Raw genomic sequence first — 25054 nt, 5'->3', positions numbered from 1 at the left:
AAGCACTGCAGAAGATGTGTGCACTATATGTATATGTATGTATATATATATATATATATATATATATATATATATATATATATATATATATATATATACATACACACACGATAACAACCAATAACAAAGATTGTGGCTAAATCAATACTGAACTCTGTAGCACTTACCCATACAGTTCTTCATCATCATGAACCCACTTTCAAAGCCTTCAAAGCAATCACAATCAAAGCTTCCAGGAGTATTGACACAGTTACCACTTCCACAGAGATCGGGGGAGATTCGACATTCATCAATATCTAAAAATAGAACATAATTTGAACATGCTGATTACATTGCACTTTTAACACTCCAGGTCAGATTTAAAACTGAGTGTGAGGTAACATTCTTGGAACCCATGAAACTGCTTCTAACAAAAGTAACATTAGAAATAAACAGTTAACCTCCCTGGTGGTACGCAGTTTCAGAGGCTACATCCACGGGAGGATTTTGTTTTAATAAAATGTAATTTAAATGCTTAATGGAATTATCAGGCAATAAAAAAATGAGTTTCACTTACCTGGGGCTTCTACCAGCCCCATGCAGCCATCCTGTGCCTTCATAGTCACTCACTGCTGCTCCGGTTCCCCACCGCCAGCTAGTTTTGTTTTTGCCAACCTCGGGGTCGGCGGGCCACATTGCGTAAAATTTTACGCATTCCCGCTGGTGCAGGAACATTAACACATACATTTTTACATGTTACTGGTTCAACTCGTACATTTTTACGCGTTTAACCAGTAACGCATAAAAACGTATGTGTTAATGTTCCTGCACCAGCGGGAATGCGTAAAAATGTACGCAATGCAGCCCGCCGACCCCGTAGGGCATAGTTAGCTAGCACTTCGCCAGCTAACTATGCCCCCCAAGCCCTGCCGGACCTAACTAAACCCCCCAATCGGCGCCGGCAATATTTACCCCTCCACGATCCCGCGAGAGCCTCAGCTTCACCATTTAGCTTCACTCGTCGCTATGGCGACGATCGGACATGACGTCTGATGTAATCGACGTCATGCGCAGTCCCGATCCTCCCCATAGCGAAGCCTGGAGCTGATTGGGAGGCTGCGCCATAGCGGGATCAGTGGTGGGTACGTATAACGGCGGCGATCGTGGGTGACCGGAGCAGAGCGGTGAAACTTGGGGGGCATGGTTAGCTAGCCAAGTGCTCGCTTAACTATATAATGCACATTTTATTTAAAAAAATCCTCCGGGGGCCATGTGAGCCTCTCGCGGCTAGCCCAAGCATAGGTCGGGTTTACCGCCAGGGAGGTTAAAGACGAACTGTAATGAAAATAATGTAATGGATAAAATTGCTAATTTTTTTTTTTTATAATATAAATTTAGAAATGTTTTATTTAGAGCTTTCCCATTGTAAAATCATTCCTCTACCTGATTTACATCCAGAAATGTATCAGAGGCGGCCAGGTGATGTCTGTGCATAGAACTCTAAATAAATAAACATTCTGCAAAGGGAGATACTGTATGCTTGGCAGTTGGAAACAGCCGTTATTTCCCACAATGTAACAAAGTTTACAGGCAGGAACTGTCAGGACTATGGTCCTGACATCACACTCTGGGAGGGGTTTCACTACAATACCAGCCATACAGAAGTCTCTGATGATCTACAGTATTTGAGTGAAGGTAAAATTTTCTTGTGGGAAAGGAGGTATTGGCTACTGATTGGGATGAAGTTCAATCCTGGAAAGTCCACCTAGAGTAGAACATTCTGTAGTGGATGGACATTAAAAAAAATGCTAACTAATTAGCAGCCAGATTTACTGACTGGGATTCTAGAACTTCTTCCAAACTGCAGATTTATATACTGTATCTTACAGCAACATCAATGTATATTTCTGGATTCAGCAATTAGGTCATTACTGGTTGTCTATGTGTGAGAATTGAAGTGAACTATCTACAATGATGAGTAAATGGATAGCAGCATAGAATAACAAACATGGCATAGTCATATGTGATGATTCAGTATTACCTGTGCAGTTTCTCCCTTCTGCATCCAGTGCAAATCCATTGTTGCATCTGCAGGAGAAACTTCCAATAGTATTTCTGCATTTTCCATTTGTACATATCCCAGGGAAGGCTTTACACTCATTTAAATCTGTGGAGTAATAAAGAAATGTCATTTAGTTCCACAAAAGATGATAAAAAGATGCACTCACTTTTGTAATGGATCATCATTAATTGTATTCTCTGATTTTCTTAAATTCCTAACCTGAAAAAGATTGAGGACTATGAGTCTGCCTCTTACTAGTCTCTTGAAGGATTCATATTCAAGATCTGATGAAGGAAGGCTAATCATTTAAGAAACTACTTTTAGTGCAAATAAATCAGTATCACATACTGAACTCAACCTTACCAAGTTACCAACAATCATCTAACTCAAATTTCTATAAATATTATAAGAGGTACAACTTTCCTTCTTATGTAGTAAATCCCACAGTGTGAAGTTCTTGATGTGCTAAACAGTGACTGCAGAATATATTTTATGCTGCATTTAGACATAGTTAGGGATCTTTTTATAAAGGCTAAGAACTATAATTATCACTGCATTTTTACAGTTTATTTTAAATGTATGACTGTGTTTTTGTATTTATAAAAAAATAATTTACATTGCAGGGATATGTGTTACCAGTGTATTTTATTTTATCTGCTTTATCATTATCCTGTAATTAAAGGGAACCTCAAGTGACATGTGACATGATGAGATAAAATGTGTATGTACAGTGCCAAGCACACACACATAAATGCTGTGTTGCTTTTCTTTTTTCTTTTCCTGAAATAGTTAATAGAGTATTCAGCTATGGAACAGTTTTTCTCCAGTTGGGAACCAGTCAGACTATAGCCTCCTTCACTGATAAGGAATTACAGCTTTCCTGGCAGAGAAGTGGGTTTCTGAGAGTAGGGGATAGGTAAAAAGGTTAATTGTTGATATATTTTAGCACTCAGAGATAAGGAACAGAGTGTTTCATTGAGCTGAGATAAAACAATAAATCAAACGATAAAACAATAAAGTTTTTAAACATAACATAAAATTGTGGGATATCTAAAAGACATTTTTAGAAGTGGGTAGATAGATACAATTATTTATCTCATCAGTTTATCACTTAAAGTGTACCAGAGATGGTAAAATAAATTTGTTTTATACATACCTGGGGCTTCCTCCAGCCTCATCCGCACGGATCGCTCCCACACAGCCATCCTCAGTCTTCTCCAGCTCCGGTACAGGGTCCCGTAACTTCAGCCAGTTGCGGACAGTCTGACACAAGATAAGTACGCTCTCTTCGTATCTCTCCGGCGGGTGCCAGAGACATACATAGAGAGCGTACTTCTCTTGCCCAGACTGGCCGCAACTGGCTGAAGTTTTGCGACCCGGTACCAGAGCTGGAGAAGGCTGAGGGAGCGATCCATGCAGATGGGGCTGGAGGAAGCTCCAGGTATGTATATAAAAAAATATTTTACCGTCTCTAGTTTCCTTTAAGTATCACTTTAAGGCCCAAAAGGTTTATAAAGCAATGATAACTGTTATTCCTGCCTGGCTAATCTGCATTTATATCATTATATATCGCTGTGTCATTGGCGAGTGATCGATTTATTATCACTGCTTAAATCCATTCCAATTCTTTTGAATGGCGTTTTCCCTTCTTTATTGCTGCACTTCTCTGACCAAGTTTTCCATATCGCAGTTTTATAGATAGCACAGCAAATGCTGGAAAAGTCCAGCAAGATCACCGAATAATATCCAAGATTTTGATTGCTTTATAAATATGCCCCATAAGCCTTGAGAAAATCACTGTACTAGTAGTGATTCATATGAAGAAAAGTGAAATACTTTAATGACAGACTATTAGCAGAAAATATTGCTTGTTATGCTTTTTATATAAAGCAGCCAGGTTACAATTGATTAACTGCACATCTTTTCATCATAGGTTGTTCCTTAAACAAAATTAGATGTATATATTGACTACAAACTACCAATCTGAAGCAACACTATAATAGTTTCTTACTCCCTAGTTCTGTTCTCATTTGATCAGGTAATAATAAGACATTCCCTCACAGGCAGGAGACAAATGCCTTCTTAAACAGTGATGAGCGAAAATGCCTATAGTCTTTTTACACTATGTTTTTGTGAAAATAACGTAAAATGTGACTTTCGAATGAAAATGCCATTGAAAATCATTTTGTAATAATTTTTTTGATTTTTCACATGTTATGCAAATTTTTGTGCTAAAATAAACTATTTTCATGCAATTTTTCACGATAACAATAACAATTGTTTTTTCTTTGACCATATTGCAGAAATACAAAGTATTTTCACAAATATTTACTCAAAATCGAAAATAGCTTTTTCGATGCAAAAATTACTTTGACGAAAATTCAGACGCAAGCAAGTTCTTTAATCTTTTACTAAAACTGCCTGATCATATTGCAAGTATGTCATATAGCCAAATTAAAGCACATGTACAGTGAGAATAATAGACTACGGATATCTAACTTAGAACTGTGACCAGTAATCCCCAGCTGAAGTTGTTACCTTTGTAAAAGGGTCTTCCTGATAGAACATCTCCTCTGTTGGTGAAGCCTGGTCCTCTTGGGCATAGGATTTCAAACTCCTTAGAACCAGGCTTAGGGCACTCTTCACACTCCGTGCCCCAGCCAGCTCCCACAGAGCAGCAGCAAGCATCCAGGCGGAACCTGCCAGGAACAGGCAGCTCACATTCATCTTCATCCCATTTTAGGAAGCACTGCTCCATGCGTAAATCTGCAAGTGAAGAAAGCTCTGCTTTGTTACCAGATGCAGTATACTGGGGCTGTATAGGAAAATGAAGCTGGTAATTAAAGTTACATCAAACTGAATTTGGTGCCATGCAAGTTTTAGATCAATCAAAGTCAAATCAATAGGAGATCGTAGTTAATTGCAGACATTTAAAGAAAGCAAGTAAAACACAAAGGTCCATATGCAATTCACTTTTTCACCTAGGTGATATTTTTAAACTTGTCAATAAAATGCTTTTTAAGTCAGCACAAAGCAAGAACATACTCAAAATAATTTTGATAGTATTTTTTCACCTACTTTTTAGTACTTTTTTAGTTGAAAATTGCTGAAAAGTTATTTTAAATCGAAGATGAAAAATTAACTCCTAGGAGAAAACTCAGGTGAAAAAGTGAATTGCATGTGGCCCAAAGTTACTTGCCACAAGACCATATCTTAGATGTTATTTATTCAGTACAGGACAAGAGATCATATAACAGACATTTGATTAATTGCCATGATCTTGGTTTAAAGCGGGATTGTCAGCAACAAAGTCAAATTCCATTTACCCACTGCTCTGGGTTTATTATGCAGCATGCAACCTGACACTGCATTGCAAGCATTCCAATCTAATCATACATGTTTCTGCTGTAATCAATCTTATCTCAGTCAGCCTGGTTCTATATGGTATAATGCCGATGAGAAGGAAACTTGTCATCTCCCCACCCACATTCTTGCTCCTCACTGATTGGCTGAGGGCAGTTCAGTGTGACACAAGGCTGAGAATGGAAAAGCTGCTGAAATCTGATCTATGCTGTGCTCACATGTGTTTACAAATCAAGCTAGATATGACAGTGCGGTTTCTAGGAGGAAAAAATAGTAAGGGAGGAAATGACATCAGGATTGGCTTCAGTCAGAAGAAGGAAGGAAGGAACAGGTTACTCTTCATTTACTTTATAAAGGTAACTGAAATCAAAATGTGGACAGTACAATACATATGTTATGTAAGTAGAACAAGTATTTATCTACTAATATAATTTTTTTTCCCTGGGATCAGGGGCGTAACTAGACTTAATAGGGCCCACCTGTAAAAATTATAGCATGGGGCCCCCTTGATGCCCGAACCCCGTGCGGGTCAAGTGATCGGGAGTCGGTGAATGGCAGCACAGAACGTTCTGCTGTTAAGCAGCCTCTGGAAGCAGGAAATAATTGCACATGCTCCTGCACACTGTCTTTGTGAGTGAATGGGAAGGTTTCTTTGCCAATTAGCTGCACTTGCGGTTGGGGAGACTGAGGCCGAGGGGCTCTCAAAGCATCTGGGCCCCTCTGCAATGGCAGGGGTCGCATGGGTGATTGTTACGCCCATGCCTGGGATAGTATGGCTGGGATCCAATCTTTATAATTGTAAACCATGCTATTTAACCATTTGCCCTCCCCTGAGACGAGTAACTAAACCCCTGCAGAATGCCACAACTCTGTGCAGGGGCATAGGTACTACGTCCCTCCCGCCGCCGCGTCCCTCCGCTCGCCCCCCACGCTCGGTACCACCGCTCATTACCGCCGATCGCCCGCCATTAGATCAATGAATGGGAAAACAAATCCCATTCATTGATGTAAGTTCCCCTGTGAATGGCTGCAGCCGTCTATTCAGATGGCTCTGCCATTCATGAATCCCGTGCACGTTGTGCTTCCATTTCTGTACTAACAGTACGGAGCTGAAGTCACCACTGAGGACATCTTGTGGCCAAATTGTAATATTACATTCCCTTTTTTTTCAGTTTATCATCCCTAGTTACTTTTTTTTTTAAATTAACCCCTGACCTCCCACACTCCCCTAAAGTTACCATTTTTTTTAGTTTTTTTTTTATTATTAAAATAAATTGCAAATAAAAAAAAATACATAAATAGTTACCTTAATTTGTATACAAAAACTGTATACTACAATTACTTTATAAATTATGGGCTTGTAATTAGGGATAGATGCAAAACTTAAAAAAATGTAGCATGTTTTATTTTGAAACTATAATGGCCGAAAACTGAGAAATAATGATTTTTTTTTCGTATTATTCCCATTAAAACTGAGTTAGAATAAAATAATTCTTAGCAAAAAGTACCCCCCAAAGAAAGCCTAATCAGTGGTAAAAAAACAAGATATCGTTTTTTTCATTGTGATAAGAAGTAATAAAGTTGGTGAATTAATGGAAGGAGTGCTGACGGGTGAAAATTGCTCTGGTTTTTTAAGAGAAAAGACCATTCGAGGTGAAAAGGTTAAAGGTTGCTAGGCGAACAAATACTGTATATAAATAATTTAAGAAATAACATGCAGTAACAATCCAATTATGAGCAAATATCCATAACAAAACATTGTATGTTTACCTAGGCAGAGTCTGCCTGCTCCATCCAGTGTGAACCCTTCAGGGCACCTGCATTGGAAAGATCCTTTAGTATTTATACATTCTCCATTGGGGCACACTCCGGGAAAAACCTCACACTCGTTGACATCTGGTGAGAAAAGAACAACAATTATGAATAATAAAGCATTTATTTGCAAGGCTCTATGGCTATGCATTGTCCTGCAATGATGTATTATGGGTGGGTTTTTTGCACATGTGGAAGAGAGAACTTGCAAGTTCTATTTTTTTAAGGGAACCTGAAGTAGAGAAATATAAAGGCTGTCATCTTCATTCTCAAATAACCAATGGTCTGGACTTCTGTGCTGATACTTTGCCACTAATGCTTGCTAAGAATAAGCATGCAGATCAGATGCTGTGACTCTGGTGCGACTCCACTGGCTGCATGCTTATTGCAGGTGTGTGACTGAGAAACAACTGAAGCCTAAAGCTCAGCATGGCAACTGGTAATCCCACATTTCTTAAAGCTCTTGTGAGATGTTTGAAACAACAAGTGGTCTTACTTCGGATGAAGAATGGATAATAAAAAATATTTATTGGACACAAATGACGACACGTTTCATGGGCCTTTTTCAGGTCAATATAACAGTGTCTGTTAGGAGAACTACTGTGGGCTTGGAGCACATGTATTAGGCCCCATTTCCACTTAGTGCGCTTCTGGCCCCTGCTGTCTGCTTTTTTTCAGCACATCAATGCAAATTGATACATGTTGCTGAAAAGCGGACAGAAGCGCACAGATGGAAACAAGGCCTAAGGGTTAATACAGGTGCTTAAAGTCTACGATTATTATTTTAACAAACTGTTATAGTGACCTGAAGAAGCAGGTGAGGTCCCTGAAACGCATTATCATTTGTGTTCAATAAATATCTTTTATAATCCATTCCTCATTTGAGTTAAGACCATGTAATGATCTGCTCTGCTGTCTGCACAGGCAGACAGCTGTTTGACCATTCTTTAGGTTTGAATGCTACAGGTCTCTGGAAAAGAGACCTGTCTTCACTTTGCAAGTTTCAGAGTTGCTCTGCTGGTGAGGAATTTGCATACACTTGTCATGCAAATTGCTTAGCTTTTCCCTCTGATAGCTTGCAGTATAAAAACCATTTCTTCCCAGAATTCCTTGCTGGTCATGATGGTTTGTTCCTGCTAACTCTCCTGGAGTATCATCCTTGCTATTGTTTGCTAAGATTACCTTAGAGTAATTCCTTGGGACTGCACTAGGTATCCCTTCTAGCGCAGTCAGGTTGTATTATCTGTTTTGTCTTGATTCTGTTTATCTGTTGCGATTGTCTTGTCACCAGCGGCGGTCGACAGGAAATCATTCTGTCTGTACCCTGTCTTAGGGGTGCTTGCCAGAGCAGCGGTTGCTACTGGTAGCCCCATCTGTTTGTGTTTCTGGATCGCATCCGCTCTAGCGGCAGTAGCGGTGGGTCCTTCTGTGCTCTGTCTGGGAGTGTAGGCCAGAGCTGCGGTTGCTGTTGGCTGCTCCTTCTGTCTGTCTTGTCTGGTACGAACGCTTGCTGTAGGCTCGGTGAGGTAACCGTTTAGCAAGCGTTCGCGTTCTCTATTTCGTGTTTGTGTTACATTGGTTAGTTAGGGTGGCACGTGTATCACTGGGCGCATAACGCGTGGTGATCGTGTCTTAAACGCGTTCGCTGTTGCGAATGAGTGCGGTGTTCGCGTTTAGCTAGCGTTTGTTATTTTCCTTGATGTTCTGATTGTTGTCATTTGCTATGTCTTTCTTGCTACACGTGTGCTCTGTCTAATTCGGTCTTGTGTCACTTTTGGCAATCGCCAGTCTTGCGATTGCGTTCCCACTTCGGTTCCGTTGTTGTGTGTTCACCGTCGCTGGGTGGCGACTAGATTGGTGGACACACATACATTCTGTCTCTGTGCTCTCTCTCTTTAAGGGCTATCTTGCCCTGCATTGCTTCAACTCGTACAATTCCCATCTGGCATCTGTGGCCGTGCAGAGGCTGTGTTCATCTGCACTCCGCAGCTCCATCTGCCGGTGGGAATTGCCCTCTACAGGTGCATAGCACCATAGCTGGGTTCTCTTATTTTATACGCCTGTGGAGGATTTCCGCAGTGTCAGCGCGCATCTTGTGCGCTGACCACGGAAATAATTCCGCAATCGTTACAGACCACTTATAATTTCAAACAGCCTACAAGAGTTTCATACACCCTCGGGTGCCTCCTCCCACCCATTGTATTATTCATCCCTCAGCTAGGCATCAGCTCCTTTGATTTTATCCAGGGTTTTTGTTTGGAGAGCCACTGACCACAATCCCCATGGAGATGGATTTCTCCACAGGCTTTCTATTATGGTTGCCTCTAGCAACCCACCCTTGTAAGCAGCATTCTTATTGCCATTTATCTTGGTGTTTTTAAATACTACTCTATATTGGCGTTCCTGGTTTTTCAGTTTTTTCCACCTTCTGGTTCTGGAGTTCATCTCTGGAGAGCCCCTCACTGTATACATTGACTACTATTTCGGAAAACGTTCATGGAACAATATCGGATATCAAAATGGGAAACTGTATAGTATCCAGTGTGCCAGTCTGGATCTGGCAGGCATGTGTTGCTTTTTTCCCACTGAAAGCAGAAGCGTAACTAGGGGGGGGGGGGGTGAGCAGCCCCTGCAACTGAAGGGGGCCCAGAGGTGTGTGGTGGCCCAACTACTAACCTTCCCGTTCTCTGATACTCCAAATCAGGTGTTTTTGTGGCTACACTTGTTATGGGTGTAAAGACTCTGAGGGCCTCACTTATTTTATGACCCTTGCAAGATGGGCCTCCATGCTGTGAGAGTCACCAAAGGGAGGTAAGGGAAGGGATGCGAACATTAAGGGAACCTCAAGTTTTGCTAGGGAACCCCTTGATTTGTAGTTAAGTCCCTTACTGAAAGGCATGTGCAAAATCTCCTTTTACCTTGATGAATAGTAAAGTCACACAGCTCACACAGTAACTGCCCTTGAATTTAGCCCCAAGATGTACTTTTTTATAGGTACATGTGGAGACAGGAAAAAGATATACTTGAGTGCTGTGAGCTGAATACATTTCTGAATACATTTCAGAGGTATTGAAAGCAATGGTACATACTTTAGTGCTGTGAGCTGAATACATTTCGGAAGTTATTGAAAGCAATGGTACACAGTCACTAAACTGAAGCAAATGAATCATGAAAATACCTTCACACGAAACTCCTTTGACTCTGGCATATCCTCGGGGACAGAAGGTATCTAGAACAAGAAATTATTATTGTTTTCATATGAAATGGTTATTTAAGTTTTATTGAGCAGAAAAAATACTATTGTGCTAATCTCTAAAACCCAGGAAGAGCATGGCAAGTGAAAGCAAATTCCTGCTCAATTCTGGCTTTGATGGAATGTTTTTCCCTTTTTAACCTCTTGGTGTTATGATTCTTTCTGGATTTTAGGGTCTACAAAATGTTTTTGCACCCTTTCAGATCCTAAAACCTGGAAAAAAATCATGCTGCCAGGGAGATCTGCAGCAGTTTTTAAAATCACTCACCTCCCTGACCCCAGTGCTGCAATTATGCCTCCATCTTGTGGGTGGCACTGCAACTCTTAAGTGAAATTGCTGGCTGTCGTCATGACGACAGCCGGCGATCTCACCAGGAGGAAGCAGAGCCCCAGAGGAGAGGAAGTAGAATGGCGGCCGACGTCGGGATCCCCCCAGATGTATGTACAAACACCCGCTGTGCACTATACTCTGCACACAGCCTCCGGCAGCTACCCTGAGCAGAGGTCGGTTTTTCACCCCGACCCTAGCTCAGGATTACCGCCAAAAACAACTTTTTTGTACTACATCTCTTATGACTGTTAGGGATATACTAGCTGTTCAAAAACAACAATGGCAACTAAATAAACTTAAAGTGGTATGAAACTCAGCATTTCTTTTTTTCTCTAAAAGATTCTTTACAGCAAAAAAGGTACCAAAAAAACACTGGTAGCAGAACAGCATTCAAACATTTTAACACAGCACTTTCTTCATCAGTGGGAGGCTTAGAGCCGTTGCCAAACTTGAGGAAGTGATTAGAAAAGTAGCTGATAAGAAAACAAAGCAAGGTAATATAAGAACTGCTAGTAGTGTCTCAGCTGAATACAAGCCAAAAGTGTTCACAGGAGAAGATACGTTCTCGCTGGATACATTGCAATATATAAATACAGCAGCTTTGACAATGGCAGCTTTATGGGCAGATAAACTGTAGTTTGGGAACTTGTAATTTGTAGACAATAACAAAAGCAATTATGATAACTGCATGAGTAATAAAAAGTAGGAAATTATGTTTTTACCAAATGTGTTTAATTGTGTCCCTCTTTAAATATATATATATATATATATATATATATATATATATAAATATATATATATATATATATATATATATATATATATATATAAAGAATAACACATCTCTTCTATAGGCTTATGTTTATTAATGTAAATCTATAGACGACAACTTACCAAGTTCACATCTTTCACAAGGGCTGCCCCACGCAGCCCCTAGAGAGGCACAACATTCCGACTTCAGAGTAGCGCCATTTATATTCACTTCACAACGGCCATCTTGAATCTGTAGCCAACATGTTCCTTTTAGACTGTCTATAAATCATGATGAAAAATGCAGATTTTTATTGCAACATGTAACTGAAATAGATCCACAATAAATCTAGCTCCCCACCTTAAATCCATTTTGCCATTTTCCCACAGTGGTCTTAAATTGATTTTTAAAAGTGAAATGTGGACTTTCAATGAGCACTGTAGTCACCACGTAAGAATTAAACTGTGTATAAAACTGCATCCTAAGCAGCCTTTAGGTGGTCATACTAAGGCTAATTGCAATATGATCATTTAAACCATTGATTAGGAACAATCATTTTGTATTTGAACTCGTAAAACAAAAAACAGTGACTTTGCATTCAGATTTCTGTGCCCAATCAAAATGTATTCATTTTGCTACCCTACATCCATCTGTATTGCCCATTGCAGCTGAATTCAGACAGGAGAGGAAACGGGCTGTACTGCAGTTACAAGGCAATTTGGATCACGAGGCAGGTATTCTGCCCATCACTCATCGTCTATACACTGCTAATATTCACTTATGGTTGCTATTAGAATTTATCTTATTAAATTGTAGGTTTAGTTGGGCTTTACATTTTCCTGGCGAGGAAAGGAACAGCGCTACTTACAAACAGATTGCATCCTTATGACTACCTGCTTGAGAGTGCAAGCCCCACTAGTGGGATAAAATACACACCCAGCATTCAAATAAAATGCACCTGTCTACCATTGGAAGATGTTGGTTTCCGTAATAGCTTGCATGCAACTTATTAAGTGCTCATCCCTCCCACTGCGAAGAAGTCATTCCCCTTGGGAGGGGCCCTAACACTAACTAATCCTAAATTATGCATATGCATAGCCTGGGTGCGCAAAGGTGGATCAGCACATCACCAGACCGCCTCAGAATGGCCACCAATCAGAGGTGTGCTGGCCATTCGGAGGCGGCCTGGTGATGCGCTGATCCACCTTTGATCCATCTTTGTGCAATTTTGAATTTTTACTTGGTAGTGCACCCAGGCTATGCATATGCATAATTTAGGATTAGTCAGTGTTAGGGCCCTTCCCATGGGGGATGACTTCTTTGCAGTGGGAGGGACTAGTACTTAATAAGTTGCATGTAAGCTATTACGGAAACCAACATGTTCCTTTCCTCGCCATGTACAAATGTAAGTAACTTTGGTCAGCTGCTCCCATGTAATAGCATTGCTTATTGATGTTTATGCAGAGCTTCTGATTGGTTTCAAGGTGCGTTTGCAGTTTCTTTGGGGGGGCTTAGCGCACCTCTGATTGGTGGCCATTCGGAGGCGGCCTGGTGATGCGCTGATCCAGCTTTGCGCAATTTTACATTTTCCTACTTACGCAAACTGGAGCTTGGATTGCCTGAGCTGTAGAGAAAGATCATGATGCATTCTATAGTCAGAGTTTAATACAGAGTACATTCTACAAAAGCACACCTTTCAACTTTTTGAGATAAGAATGATGGACAACTGTAAGACCCACCCCTACCACACCTCTAATCACTCCCCCACCACACTCCTAGCCTTTCATACCAGAGAGAATTTACAAGAAAGATGGACACCTGTAAGACCCGCCCCTGCCACACCCCTAATCACTCCCCCAAGACACTCCTATTCTTTCATACCAGTGGGAATTTACAAGCAAAAGACTTCATTTTGAAATTCAAACCACACTGGTCCTTTCTATCATCACTAGTTTCCCTTCATTTTAGCATTTTAAATTAAGAAACATATAAATGTAAAGTGTTGGGAATAAAGTTTGGAGTCAAGATCTGTACATCAGTCCTTAAAGGGACCCCGAGGTTAAAGTCATATGGAGGCTGCCATATGTATTTCCTTTTAAACAATGCACATTGCTTGGCTGTCCTGCTAATCTATTGCCTCTTATACATTTAGCCATAGGCCCTGAACTAGCATGCAGATTAGCTGTTTCTGAAAAGATTAGCTGTGTGCTTGTTTCAGGTGTGTGATTCAAAAACGTCTGCATCCAAAGAGATCGGTAGGACTGCCAGGCAACTGATATTGTTTAAACGAAAATAAATATGGCAGCTTCCATATGCCTTTCACCTCAGGTTCCTGTTAAAGGGACAACAGAGTAAGAAAGAAGGGCAGAAGGATTAGTTCCCAAAAAAGTGACTGTCCCTCTGAAAATGGCACATTTGGGAGCTATGTAAAATGGACGACTTCATATGCTCAGTTATTTTTATGGGTCCTCTTGAGTTTGTACTGCAGTGCTGATATACAATGGAACAGGGCTATCTCTGTATAGAGTTCTAGACAGAACTATATTCTGAGAATCGCATGAGATATTTAGAAATTTCACTAACACCCACCTATGCAAATGAGATTAGTGGAATCCAGTTTACTTCCAGGAGTACACTCGCAGTGAAATGAGCCGGGAATATTTCTACACGCCCCATTAACACATGGATTACTTTCACATTCATTTATGTCTGGAAAATAACAAGCATAACTTTGGTTACACAAAGATTAAGTATGAAGAAAAAGTCTGAAACGGACAAACCAAAATATGCAGCCATGGCAGCTAATGTTTCTTTCACATCATTCTGTTATAAAATGTGCTCTCAGTCAGGCTATGTGAAAATAGCATATCAAGTACAAGGAGTAGCAAGACCTAATTTGTCAAGTCATAAAACACTTCTGGCAGATCTATTTTCCCTGGTTATCCCAGCTAATTGTCTTGGAGTAGTAAGACAAGCATTGAGAGTCCAAGGAACAGCAAGCTATGCATGAAAAGAGAGCCCTGCTGTTCCTTCTGTTCCCTGAAGGACTCTTATGACCTTTGAATATGCAACTCCAAAATATAAGTGACGATCAAGCTAGTGAAAACTTAAATGTTCTTTTTCCAAAATAAGGACATTCTACCTAGACACAAGTTACCCTGTCTCCACATCTAATGTCTTTCTAACATGTAGGAGATTACTAGCTGTACTTAGTGACTTCCCAGTTCATGCTCCCCTCTATAGTCTAGCATTAAATACCCTAAACAAATGTGTTTTCCCTTCCCCTCTACTTACATCATGCAACAACACAGCTTATGTACAACAGGATAACGAAAGTTCCTATTACATCAAGTAGAGCAGAATAGGTGAAGTGCCATTAACATCATGTCAGCATAACCCCCCCCCCCATTCCTTATATAGATAATTTAAAGGCTTCCATACTTAATAGATGATTGTTAGCTGTTAGGGTTTAGCAGGTAGGGTTAGGTGCTAATATTTGGTAGTGTTAGAAGATAGGGTTAGAAGAGATATTTTTTCAGTTGTTATGGTTAGAAGGTTAGGGATAATAGATAGGATGGACTTTCTCTAGGTAATTATGTAGGTGGGGAGGTTACGGCCAGACATCAGGAAGGGACTATGGCCTCAATTCATTAAGCTTATCTCCTGTCTTTAATAACATTTCTGAGCTGTTTCTAGTGTTATCACCATGGTGATGAGGCATGTAGTATTCAGGAAACATTTTACCTCAGGCAAACCTAAAGTTATCCCTTCTGTCTTTAAGTTAAGGTGAGATCTCTAAAGTTAACTCTTCAATCCTTAAAATAACTCCAGAATTCTAAAGTTAAAGACAGGCTGTTAATTAACTGCATGTGAAAATAACTACAGAGGAGGTAACTTCCGGACTGAAGTGATAAGATAACTCTCTCACTGTGAAAACTTATCTCTACACCTTAATAAGGCAAGATCGATGTGTGGTGGAAGTTTTCTCTTGCCTTATTATCTCCAGCATGATCTTAGTGAATTGATGCCAATGTTAGGAGGAAGGTTAGGGTTAGGCTTCAGGAAATAGATACCACTGGGAAGATATTAGGCATTGAGAAAAAAAAGTGCATTAGGCAGCAAAGTAAGGCAGATGGAACAGAATTTGGACTAGGGGAAACTGTTGGGGTTACAGGTCAAAAGTTTATAAAACCTGAATCACCTGCCAAAAACAAAAGTCATAGGACTAATACATTAAAATATCAGTAAGAGTATTTTACTCAAATTCTTACATAATCTGCTTTTTCTGTGCCAACTGCCAAATTTACCTTGAGGCAGTTTAATACATACCAAGACAGTTTTTGCATTTAGGAACTTAAATCAATACTCAAGAGAAGTAGGTTTGTATGAATGTTATTAGTGTGCCAATGCCCCACAAACTAATTTTTTGCAATTAAATTAAATTTTTACAATTAAATAATAAACATGCAGTACAATGTCTGATACTATCAGAAATGAACACCAGAAAATAACAAAAAAGAATATTTAAAAATACATCTTACAAAAACAAAAATGATACATTGGCCTCTATTCATAAAGCATTACTGCATACAAAACAGCTGACTTTACTGAGCACTTAGGAAAATGTCAATTCATGAAGCTTGTTACTGCAAGGGAAGCTGAAATTACCAAGCGTGAGGTAAATTACTACCTTGTGCGGTAATTACCTCAACACATGTCAGTAAATGCCAATTCATAGTTCAATTCACTAGAACATGCGGTGAAGCCCAGTGGCAGGTCTAGTTTGTTGGAAACACTGCGGAGACTGTGCGAAGCTGTGACTCACTGAAGCAGCAGATCAGCTGCGACCGCGTCAGGCGTGTTTCCTCTCCCGGCTTCCAGCCCACACAGCTCCGGTAAGGGCACTCTTTTACACTGGATACACTTTATCTTTTTCCTCCCTCAGGTTTTTTCTGACGGTTTTGTGACGCTCACGAGTTCTGTGTGTGGGGCGGTGTGCATGCGCACCCCCAGTTCTCTTATCTGGGGCTGGGTATGCACGCTGCCGCACGCAGGGGACCTTCACTGCACATATTTGTCTGTGTTTTTGGTTCATGTATTGATTAGCACTAGGCACTTTATGGGGCACATGTACTTACTCATTAGTTTTTTGTGATGCTTATAGATATGAATTGAGTTGATGGATATCTGATTTTAGTGTATCCCCCTATATGATGCACTTTTTTGCACTCAGCACTTACATGCACTTATGAGTAGTGTCTTTCCGTGTATGCCTTTCTATTGTATATTGGATTTTTATTTTTTGTATAATTACTTGTGTTGAGCTGGAATACCAATTACTCTTGGTTTTAATCGGGAGATTTTATATTCATTTTTATCTGCTTTTAATTGGATTGTCTAATAAAGTTGTATACATTCATTTGTACCATATATGTGTGGGTTCAATTTTTGCTAGATAACCATTACCTGTGTTGGTACTTTTCTTTAGTATAGTCACAGAAGCAAAGAGGGATAATTTATGACAGACAGGAGCAGAGAGCCAATAACAACAGCCTCTGTCTCCTGCAAGTCCCGCTGATCGGATGTTGATAGGTTGCGATGCCTTCTTGGGAGGAACTAGCTTCTCTACCCCCCAAGCAGCAGAGGAGAAAGAACAGAACAAAAGACATTTCCCCTGGAGCCCTTCAGACATTTAACCCTTTAGGTTTCTGTTTGAAGATGCAGAGAAGCTAGTAGGCAAATCACCTAAGCATGGCATGTTTAATGTTTCTTGCAGTTCATATAAGCTGTGGCAATAAAATAAAATGTAAAAAAAAAAACTAATGGACAGATTCACAGGGAGCAGAGGCAGCATAACAATCAATATAACAAACATCTACATTCCAAAGGGATGTTGGTGATGCCTCTTACTGTTGTAATGCCCTCACTGCACAGAACAGCATATAACAACACAGAGACTCCACACTGTTTTGCTGTTACAGAACAGGTTTTTGTGAATTGAAGTCGGTAAATTACCGAACTTCTACAGCACCTGTAAACATTTTTATGAATTAACAAACAAATGTCTAAAAAACTGAATATGGGATTTTATCAACCAGATTTTTTTTAACAAACAGCCTTTTATGAATTGAGGCCATTGTAGTAAACATTTCCTTAAAAGCATGCAATAGAAAAAAAGATAACAGACCTTCGCAGGTTTCGGTGTCGGGCCTGAATACATAGCCTTTAGGACAAGTACAGCTGTAACTTCCAGGCGTGTTTCGACAGAGACCATTGTCACATAACAGTCGGTTCACCAAACACTCATCAATGTCTGTAAAATAAATATTATACATGAATATCAGCAATATGATTGTCCACATTATTTAGGCTAGGTTCACACTGTACTGTACAATAAAATGTCACTTTAGAAGAACTAATAGGAACAGATCAGTATAGATGCAAACTTATACTATGCAAAGGAATTGCATCTGCTTCCATCAGCTGGTTGGATTTGTTAAAGGGAGCCTTAAAGCGGAATATAACCCTGCATTTCAACTTTGCTCTAAAACATTATTTACAGTATATTATATGCAACCAGCATTTTTTTTTTACTAGACCAGCATTGGAAGGGTTACACAGTGCTTTAAAGTTCCTGGAGATTTCTGCAGACGCATCCGAAGCTGACATAGATACATTTTGTTTACATAAATGTATCTAAGTGTGGCATGTGACTCATCTCTCTGACTGAGCAGGAGTTGGAGGAAAACCAAAGAGTGTGTAACATTTCTCAATAGATACATATAACTAAATAGAATGTAACAATCTGAACTTCTGCATATCTCTCCACGGAACTTTAAACCTCTGTGTTTAACCCTTCCAATGCTGGTCTAGTAAAAAAAAAATGCTTTTTGCATATAATATGCTGTAAATAATGTTTTAGAGCAAAGTTGAAATGCAGGGTTATATTCCGCTTTAAGCCTGGAATAAAAAATCAGTTTAACTCACGTGGGGCTTGTACCAGCCCCCTCCCGCCATCCCGTGCCCTCACAGTCACTCGTGGATCCTCCTGTCCCCTGCTGCCAGCTAGTTTCATTTTTGTCTGACAGGCTCACTGCACCTGCGCAGGCCTGGCCACGCACCACCTTTTTCACGAAGAAGGCTACAGGCCTGTGGGGCCTGTCAACGAAATGAAACTAGCTGGTGGCGAGGGACCAGAGGAATTGTGAGTGACTGCGAGGGCACGAAGCGGCTGGAGGGGGCTGGTACAAGCCCCAGGTGAGTAAAACTGATTTTTTTTCTCCCTGGCTTCAGTTTCTCTTTAAAGAGAACCAGAGATGATTAAAAAAAAGCTTTTTTACATACCTGGGGATTCCTCCAGCCCCATACGCACGGATCGCTCCCACGCCGCCGCCCTCTGCTGCCTGGATCCGCCGGTACCGGGTCCCGTCATTGCCACAAGTTGGCCAGTCGGCCGGCGGACGCGGCCGATTCTCCGCATCACATGGCGCTCCCTCTATACAAGTACGCATGAGGCTGCTTACTGCGCAGCCGCATGCGTACGGATATGGAGGGAGCCCCTGTGATGCGGACAATTGGCCGAGTCTGCCGGAAGTGACGGGCCCGGTACCGGCGGTTCCAGGAAGCGGAGGATGGAGGCGTGGGAGCGATCCAGGCTTATGGGGCTGGAAGAAGCCCCAGGTATGTATAAAAGCCTTTTTCTATTTTTAAATTGTATTCCTCTCTGGTTCCCTTTAAGCCTGTTCCAGCATGTGGAATGCAAGTATGGGCAGTGCACAATGTTTGCAAATCGGCCAAATTAAGCACATGACTGCGGAATCAATAGAAGCCTATGAGAACAGAATTACATAGCTAGAATTGATTTTTATCTTTAAATGCAGTTATTTGTTTGTGAACTCTCTGTGTCAAGACACTCAGCGGATTAAAAGATTTGGTTTGCTGTACTCTGGTAATTATGAAAGTGAATCAGTGGTCAGTGAAGCTCCCCACAAATCTACGGACGTACAGGGGGCTTGTGAGTAACAAAAGAGTGGGTAACTGCACAAATCTGCATATTACTGCAGAGTCCAAGAACTTTGAACTACTAAACTACTGATCAATTTGACATTTAGATTTCGTTGCAGATCATCCATAATTATGTATTTTTCATAAAATGATCAAGTCCGTGACATGTATGTCCTAGGAAAATTGGATGGGCTGTTAATAATGCAGGTTGGTAAAATACAAGACACTATATTCTTGCAGTGATTCATTGTAATTAATTGTATGCTTCTTGCAGGTTAGTAAATATTAAAGGGAAAAGCGCCAAAGTCTGTCTAACACTTACCAACACAACTTCTCCCCAAGGAATCTGATTCATAACCACTGTTGCAATTACAGCGGAAACCTCCACGCAAGTTTTCACAGACACCATTGGCACAGATGTCAGGGTCCAGGGCACATTCATTGATATCTACAGAAAGAAGACATCCCATTCTGTTTGATAAATTTGCCCACACATATGTTAACTGTATGTCTTTAAAGTAAAACTCTAACCAAACATTCTATTTTCAGGCAGAATGGGACCTTCCCAGCTATGCAAATTTCTTCTCGTTTTGCATCTCAAACACACAGCAGTACATTAAATACTGTATATCCTTAAAGCGGATCCGAGATGAAAAACTAACTATAACAAGTAACTTGTCTATATATGTTACCTAAAGTTTAGATGGTTTACACAGCAAATCTAGCCGCAAACAGTTTTAATAGAATATGATTATTTATTCCTGTGATACAATGACATGTTGTTTGTAAACATTACACAGAGGCAGGCTTATCTGTATCTTGAGCCATCAGCCTAATCCCCTCTCCTCCTCCCTCCTCCCCTCTGCCTCTGAAATCAATGGCTAGTAACACGTCACCTCCCCCTTCTCCTGCCCAGACTGAGCTCCCATGAGCCCTTGCTACTGCCTTGGCATTCTGAAAACCTGTGGGCGTGGCTTTTTTAATTTATAGGGAATTAGAGTATTTAAACAAAAACAAAAAAGTATTTGGCTTGAGGAATGCCCTATAAACAATAGGAAAGGAACACAATTATGCAATGTGTAATAGTTCACCTCGGATCCACTTTAATGTTAGGGGAATTGCACTACTGACGGCTAACACCAGAAGATGCTTTACTAATTTATATTCCAATACAAAATTTGAAAAAAATCTAATTTGCCTTCTTTTACAGACAAAAATATAGAACTTTCCCCAGCTAGAATGCAAACAACAATAAAATAAAGTTTGGCCTGTACTACTATGAAGGGATGGCCAATGAGATGCAAATAAATGATGGCCATACATATCACAAAGATTCGTTTTATGAGCTACTTTATATGTCAGACACTTAGAAGAAATGAAACACTTTTTTATTCTGTACTGGTCTTATGTTTGGAAAATATATGCTGGAGCCCTTTTACCTAATATAAAACCGTGCAAAGTCACAACAGACCCGTATAAACATAAACATACAAAGAGAGTAAAAAGCATGTTACCTCTTCCATCCACAGTGATGCCAATACCACCACTGCACAGTCCTTGAAACTCAGCTGCATTGTGAAATAAGCAAAAAGACTTCAAGTTAAAATTCTTGTAAAATACATATCAAAAACTAAAATGAAATGTTGTTAGGTATAAATGTATGAACTCCCTTTTGTCACAATTATGAAAACTTCCTCAGTTCAATTGAGGTGAAGGAAGAAATACTCATATGTACAAGTAATCCATTTTTATCCAGACAACGTAAAGTAAAGTCTAGCCAACTGAAACTCATTATGCAGATGTTAATTGTTTAAATTGACTGGCAGAGAGTGCATATTGTCTTTAAAACATCTGGGTAAAGATGATACAATGGACTTCTCTTCTGTACTTACAGAACTATGAAAGACAAAAAACACTTCCAGCACGGCAAGGTAAACAATATATATCTGCATAATGAGTGTCACTTGGCTCTTTTTTTGCTGTGGTGTATGGGGATTTCTACACTGGACTATCATCATTTAAAATGAACAAGGACCAACAGATGAGAGATTCAGGATCAACCTCTACAAACAATGGATAGACTTCAAAAGAGTCCAAGAGACAGCAACTGACAGTTCCAGATCGTTAACGATGGTGGATGTGACATTGTGAGCAAGCAAAGATAAGCAAACATGAGGCAGAATGGTGGGTTGTCTACCATAAGTAATTGAGACCTCATGCTCCCTGTGCATGCACTTTTGGGCTCACCGCAGTTTGCCATCTGTGGTCAATAGTTGGCTGAATAGATCTGCTAGATCCATTGGCCAGCAACCATCCTTTGTCGCTATCTTTTGAGATCGAGGTATACTGTTTGGACCACCGATTGTCTGCCGTCTGCCAATCCGTCAATCCTCATTTTAGAAATGTTAGCTCAGTGTGTGTATATATAGCTTAAGTTTCTTTCTCACGACAACTGAACTGGCTGCAAACTGCACCTTCCATTTTATGCATTTAGCCAACAGACACATCTTCTCAATAATCATCCTTTTTAAACTTAATGATACACTTATAAGCTAGAAATTAGCTACTTCCTAATTTTCTTTAAGTATGAAATTTCAGGATAAAATACTTTATAGTTCACCTGAGTTTCTTGGGGGGCACGGATGGCATGGTTCCCCAAATCCGTAGTCTGGATTGGCACAGCAGCACTCAGATTTAGTCACAGCTCCGGGAAATGGACGGACGCAGAGCCCTTTCTTAATAGCTCCATAGCAAGTGCTACGCATGTGTGTGTCTGGAGAATAATGGGAGAATAGCGTGTGTTACATTCCTGAATATCAAAGCAGTCCAGACCCACATGTCTTACCCATTACAGTGGGTTCAATTACAAAGAAGAACATGATGTAAAAAATAAGGAATTACAGATATTAATTATTGAATATTAAATTTATAAAGTAAAAAAACACATGACAAATTTATAAAAAAAATGCTTTTCTAACATCATGTCACCAAATTTCATCTGAATAACAGGTAAATTACCCATACAAGACATATAATATTTATATCATGCGTTTCCACTGGCAGACTCGAAGCACTTCAAAAGTTTCAACCACTTGGGCCCTCTCCACAGGTAACCAGGATCATTATTGAGCCTTGCCCAAAGGCTCCTCACTATTCTACATACTGGCTTCCGCCGGGGTTCAAACCATGGTGAAAGGCTAAAATTCTGCATCAAAGGCAGCACCTTTAACCAGTACAGTATCTAACTGCTCCAAAAAAACCCCAAAAATATTAAAATCATTGCAAACCATGTACCGTATATTATACATTTCCTGCTCTCTTTACTTACCCACACAGACACGTCCATCCACCCCAACAGCCAGTCCTGGGGGACATTCACAGCGGAAAGAGCCTTCGGTGTTGATGCAGTGGCCATTCATGCAGATTCCCGGAGTTAGACATTCATCAATATCTAAAGGAATTAGCACACCATCGTTTCAGTTTTTAACTCCACCCATATGAGCTTAGTGGCACAGAAAGGGCCATGTTTTTGAAGAAACTTCATTACTATATGCCGATCCTATTACAGTACATACCAGTACAGTATCGACCGTTGGCTGCAAGGACAAATCCAGGTTTGCAGATGCACTTGAAGCTTCCATCCTCGTTTATGCACATTCCATTTAAACACATATTTGTGGTAGCACATTCATCGTGGTCTGAAATTAGGCAATATAGTATGGCATTAGACACCTACGTTTGAATAGTTGTGTTTTTTAATTTACCTTTCCTCTATTCAGTATCATGACTGCTGTTTTGTTTTTGGAATTGTATTGGGTATAATGTTAAATAGTTACATAGTTATTTGGGTTAAAAATAGACATTCCATCAAGTTCAAATAAAGGACAAAGTACAACACAAGCCTGTTCCCTCACATATTCCTGTTGATCCAGAGGAAGGTTGTGGTGGATTGATTTTGTTTTACATAAAGGTATCTGCTATTGAGTCCAAATCTTTGTTTCACTTATAGTTTGGAATTGTGGAGTTGGCTCTAACTTGTATAATATGAGAATACAGTCGTTCTTTAATGTGAATTGATTTCTTTTAGGCAGCATCACGGTGTTCATCAAAATAGCACAATGTTGTAATTGCTTCAGCAGCAAGTTTTACATTGGTTATGTAATTTTGTGACCCTTGTGCCCTCAAATGTTTTCATTATTATCGGTGTGCATTATATAATAGCTGGTCGTGCGCAGGGTAGGAGTTTGCACACCATCTCTTTGGATGTAACATGCGCCGGGCTCTCCATCCCGCTGCATGCGCATGCGCCATGCAGTCAGTGCCACAGACGGTCACTGCTGGTGGACAGACACACACACATACAGCTGATGCCTTGGAAATTACTATTATAGATGTTTTCAAGTTTATTAGTTTGATAATTTGTGTGTAATTCCCACTTTGTTTTCTCCCTTACAGGGTTAATTTATTATGGTCTATGATCAGATGATTGTGAATGTGTTGGAATCATTAATTTGGACTTTTAGGCTAAGGGTCAAGCATGTAATTATAATACTGTTTCCTATTGCTCAATGTACACTAAGAATAAGAGTGGCCCCAAAACAAGTTGTGTATGCCAACATTGCAGACTTAAAGTGGACCCAAACCAAACATTTTTTTAATTCAAAATATTTAGTTGCACCACTCTGACACATACAAAGATAAATAAACACTCATTCAAGCCTATGAGTATTTCAGTGCATGCTTTTCACCCTTCTCTTTTCAGAACTAGAGTTATACAAGTGGCAGCCATTAGCAATTCCTCCATTGCCAGACACCACTTACTCCAACAGTTTGCCGGATTCTGTCCCGGCAATATGAAAGGAAGGGAGGGGTTTCTCCACTAAATGTAAAATATTTTATATTTGTCATCATGCAGCTGAAAAAAGGCTGCTATTTATTATTATAATTTAGAAAATAGATTTTATTTTTGAAATCTTGCATTTTTAGTTGGGGTCCACTTTATCAGACCAGATATTTGTGGGAGAAAAAAAAATGTGTTTGAACATTGCACTTATAAATGCAAGTGGTGTACACTGTAAAAGTCTTTATTTACTTTACATCATGACTTGAAATAATTGTGGGCGTGGTGACCCACAGGGGGTTGGCAGTGGCTAACACTGCTGGCAGCAACTTGGCATTAGCACCACAAATAGATTACATGAGGCTGAAATTCCCCATGCCTGCATCGCTTAGCCCAACGGTTATATGAAGCCCTCCCATCTAGCAGTAAACACTGCAGCTAACTGTACATTAGGGGCTCAAAAGCAGGAAGTGTGAGGGGACAGCATTATCCATTGTCTTATTTTTAAACCTCTCCACTCCCTGTGACTGCAAAACCCTTACACTTAAAGACCAACTAAACCCAAAATTGAACAAGACTTATTGTAACAGCAGTCTGGGTGATAAGTGCATGTAAAGAGTGTATAGAAGAGTGTAAAGAGTGTATAGAAGAAAAACCTA

The 25054-nt window shown here is 40.1% G+C and overlaps 1 protein-coding gene across 1 annotated transcript in view; it reads right to left on the bottom strand.

Moving 5' to 3' along the window:
• The window catches only part of FBN2 (fibrillin 2), a 341314-nt gene that overhangs the window by 173082 nt on the left and 143178 nt on the right, over positions 1-25054 (bottom strand). The window contains exons 14-26 of the mRNA XM_068246690.1: positions 23131-23253; positions 22884-23006; positions 22176-22328; positions 21070-21123; positions 19878-20003; positions 17739-17864; positions 14141-14260; positions 11695-11832; positions 10395-10445; positions 7175-7300; positions 4580-4807; positions 2021-2146; positions 168-296 (exon numbers count right to left, since the gene is read on the bottom strand). Coding sequence (XP_068102791.1) covers positions 168-296; positions 2021-2146; positions 4580-4807; positions 7175-7300; positions 10395-10445; positions 11695-11832; positions 14141-14260; positions 17739-17864; positions 19878-20003; positions 21070-21123; positions 22176-22328; positions 22884-23006; positions 23131-23253 — 1623 coding nt within the window. The remainder of the gene's footprint in view (positions 1-167; positions 297-2020; positions 2147-4579; positions 4808-7174; positions 7301-10394; positions 10446-11694; positions 11833-14140; positions 14261-17738; positions 17865-19877; positions 20004-21069; positions 21124-22175; positions 22329-22883; positions 23007-23130; positions 23254-25054) is intronic.

This window comes from Hyperolius riggenbachi, chromosome 1 (assembly GCF_040937935.1).
Source record: "Hyperolius riggenbachi isolate aHypRig1 chromosome 1, aHypRig1.pri, whole genome shotgun sequence".
Lineage (NCBI taxonomy): Eukaryota > Metazoa > Chordata > Amphibia > Anura > Hyperoliidae > Hyperolius > Hyperolius riggenbachi.
This window is presented reverse-complemented; position numbering and strand designations above follow the sequence as displayed.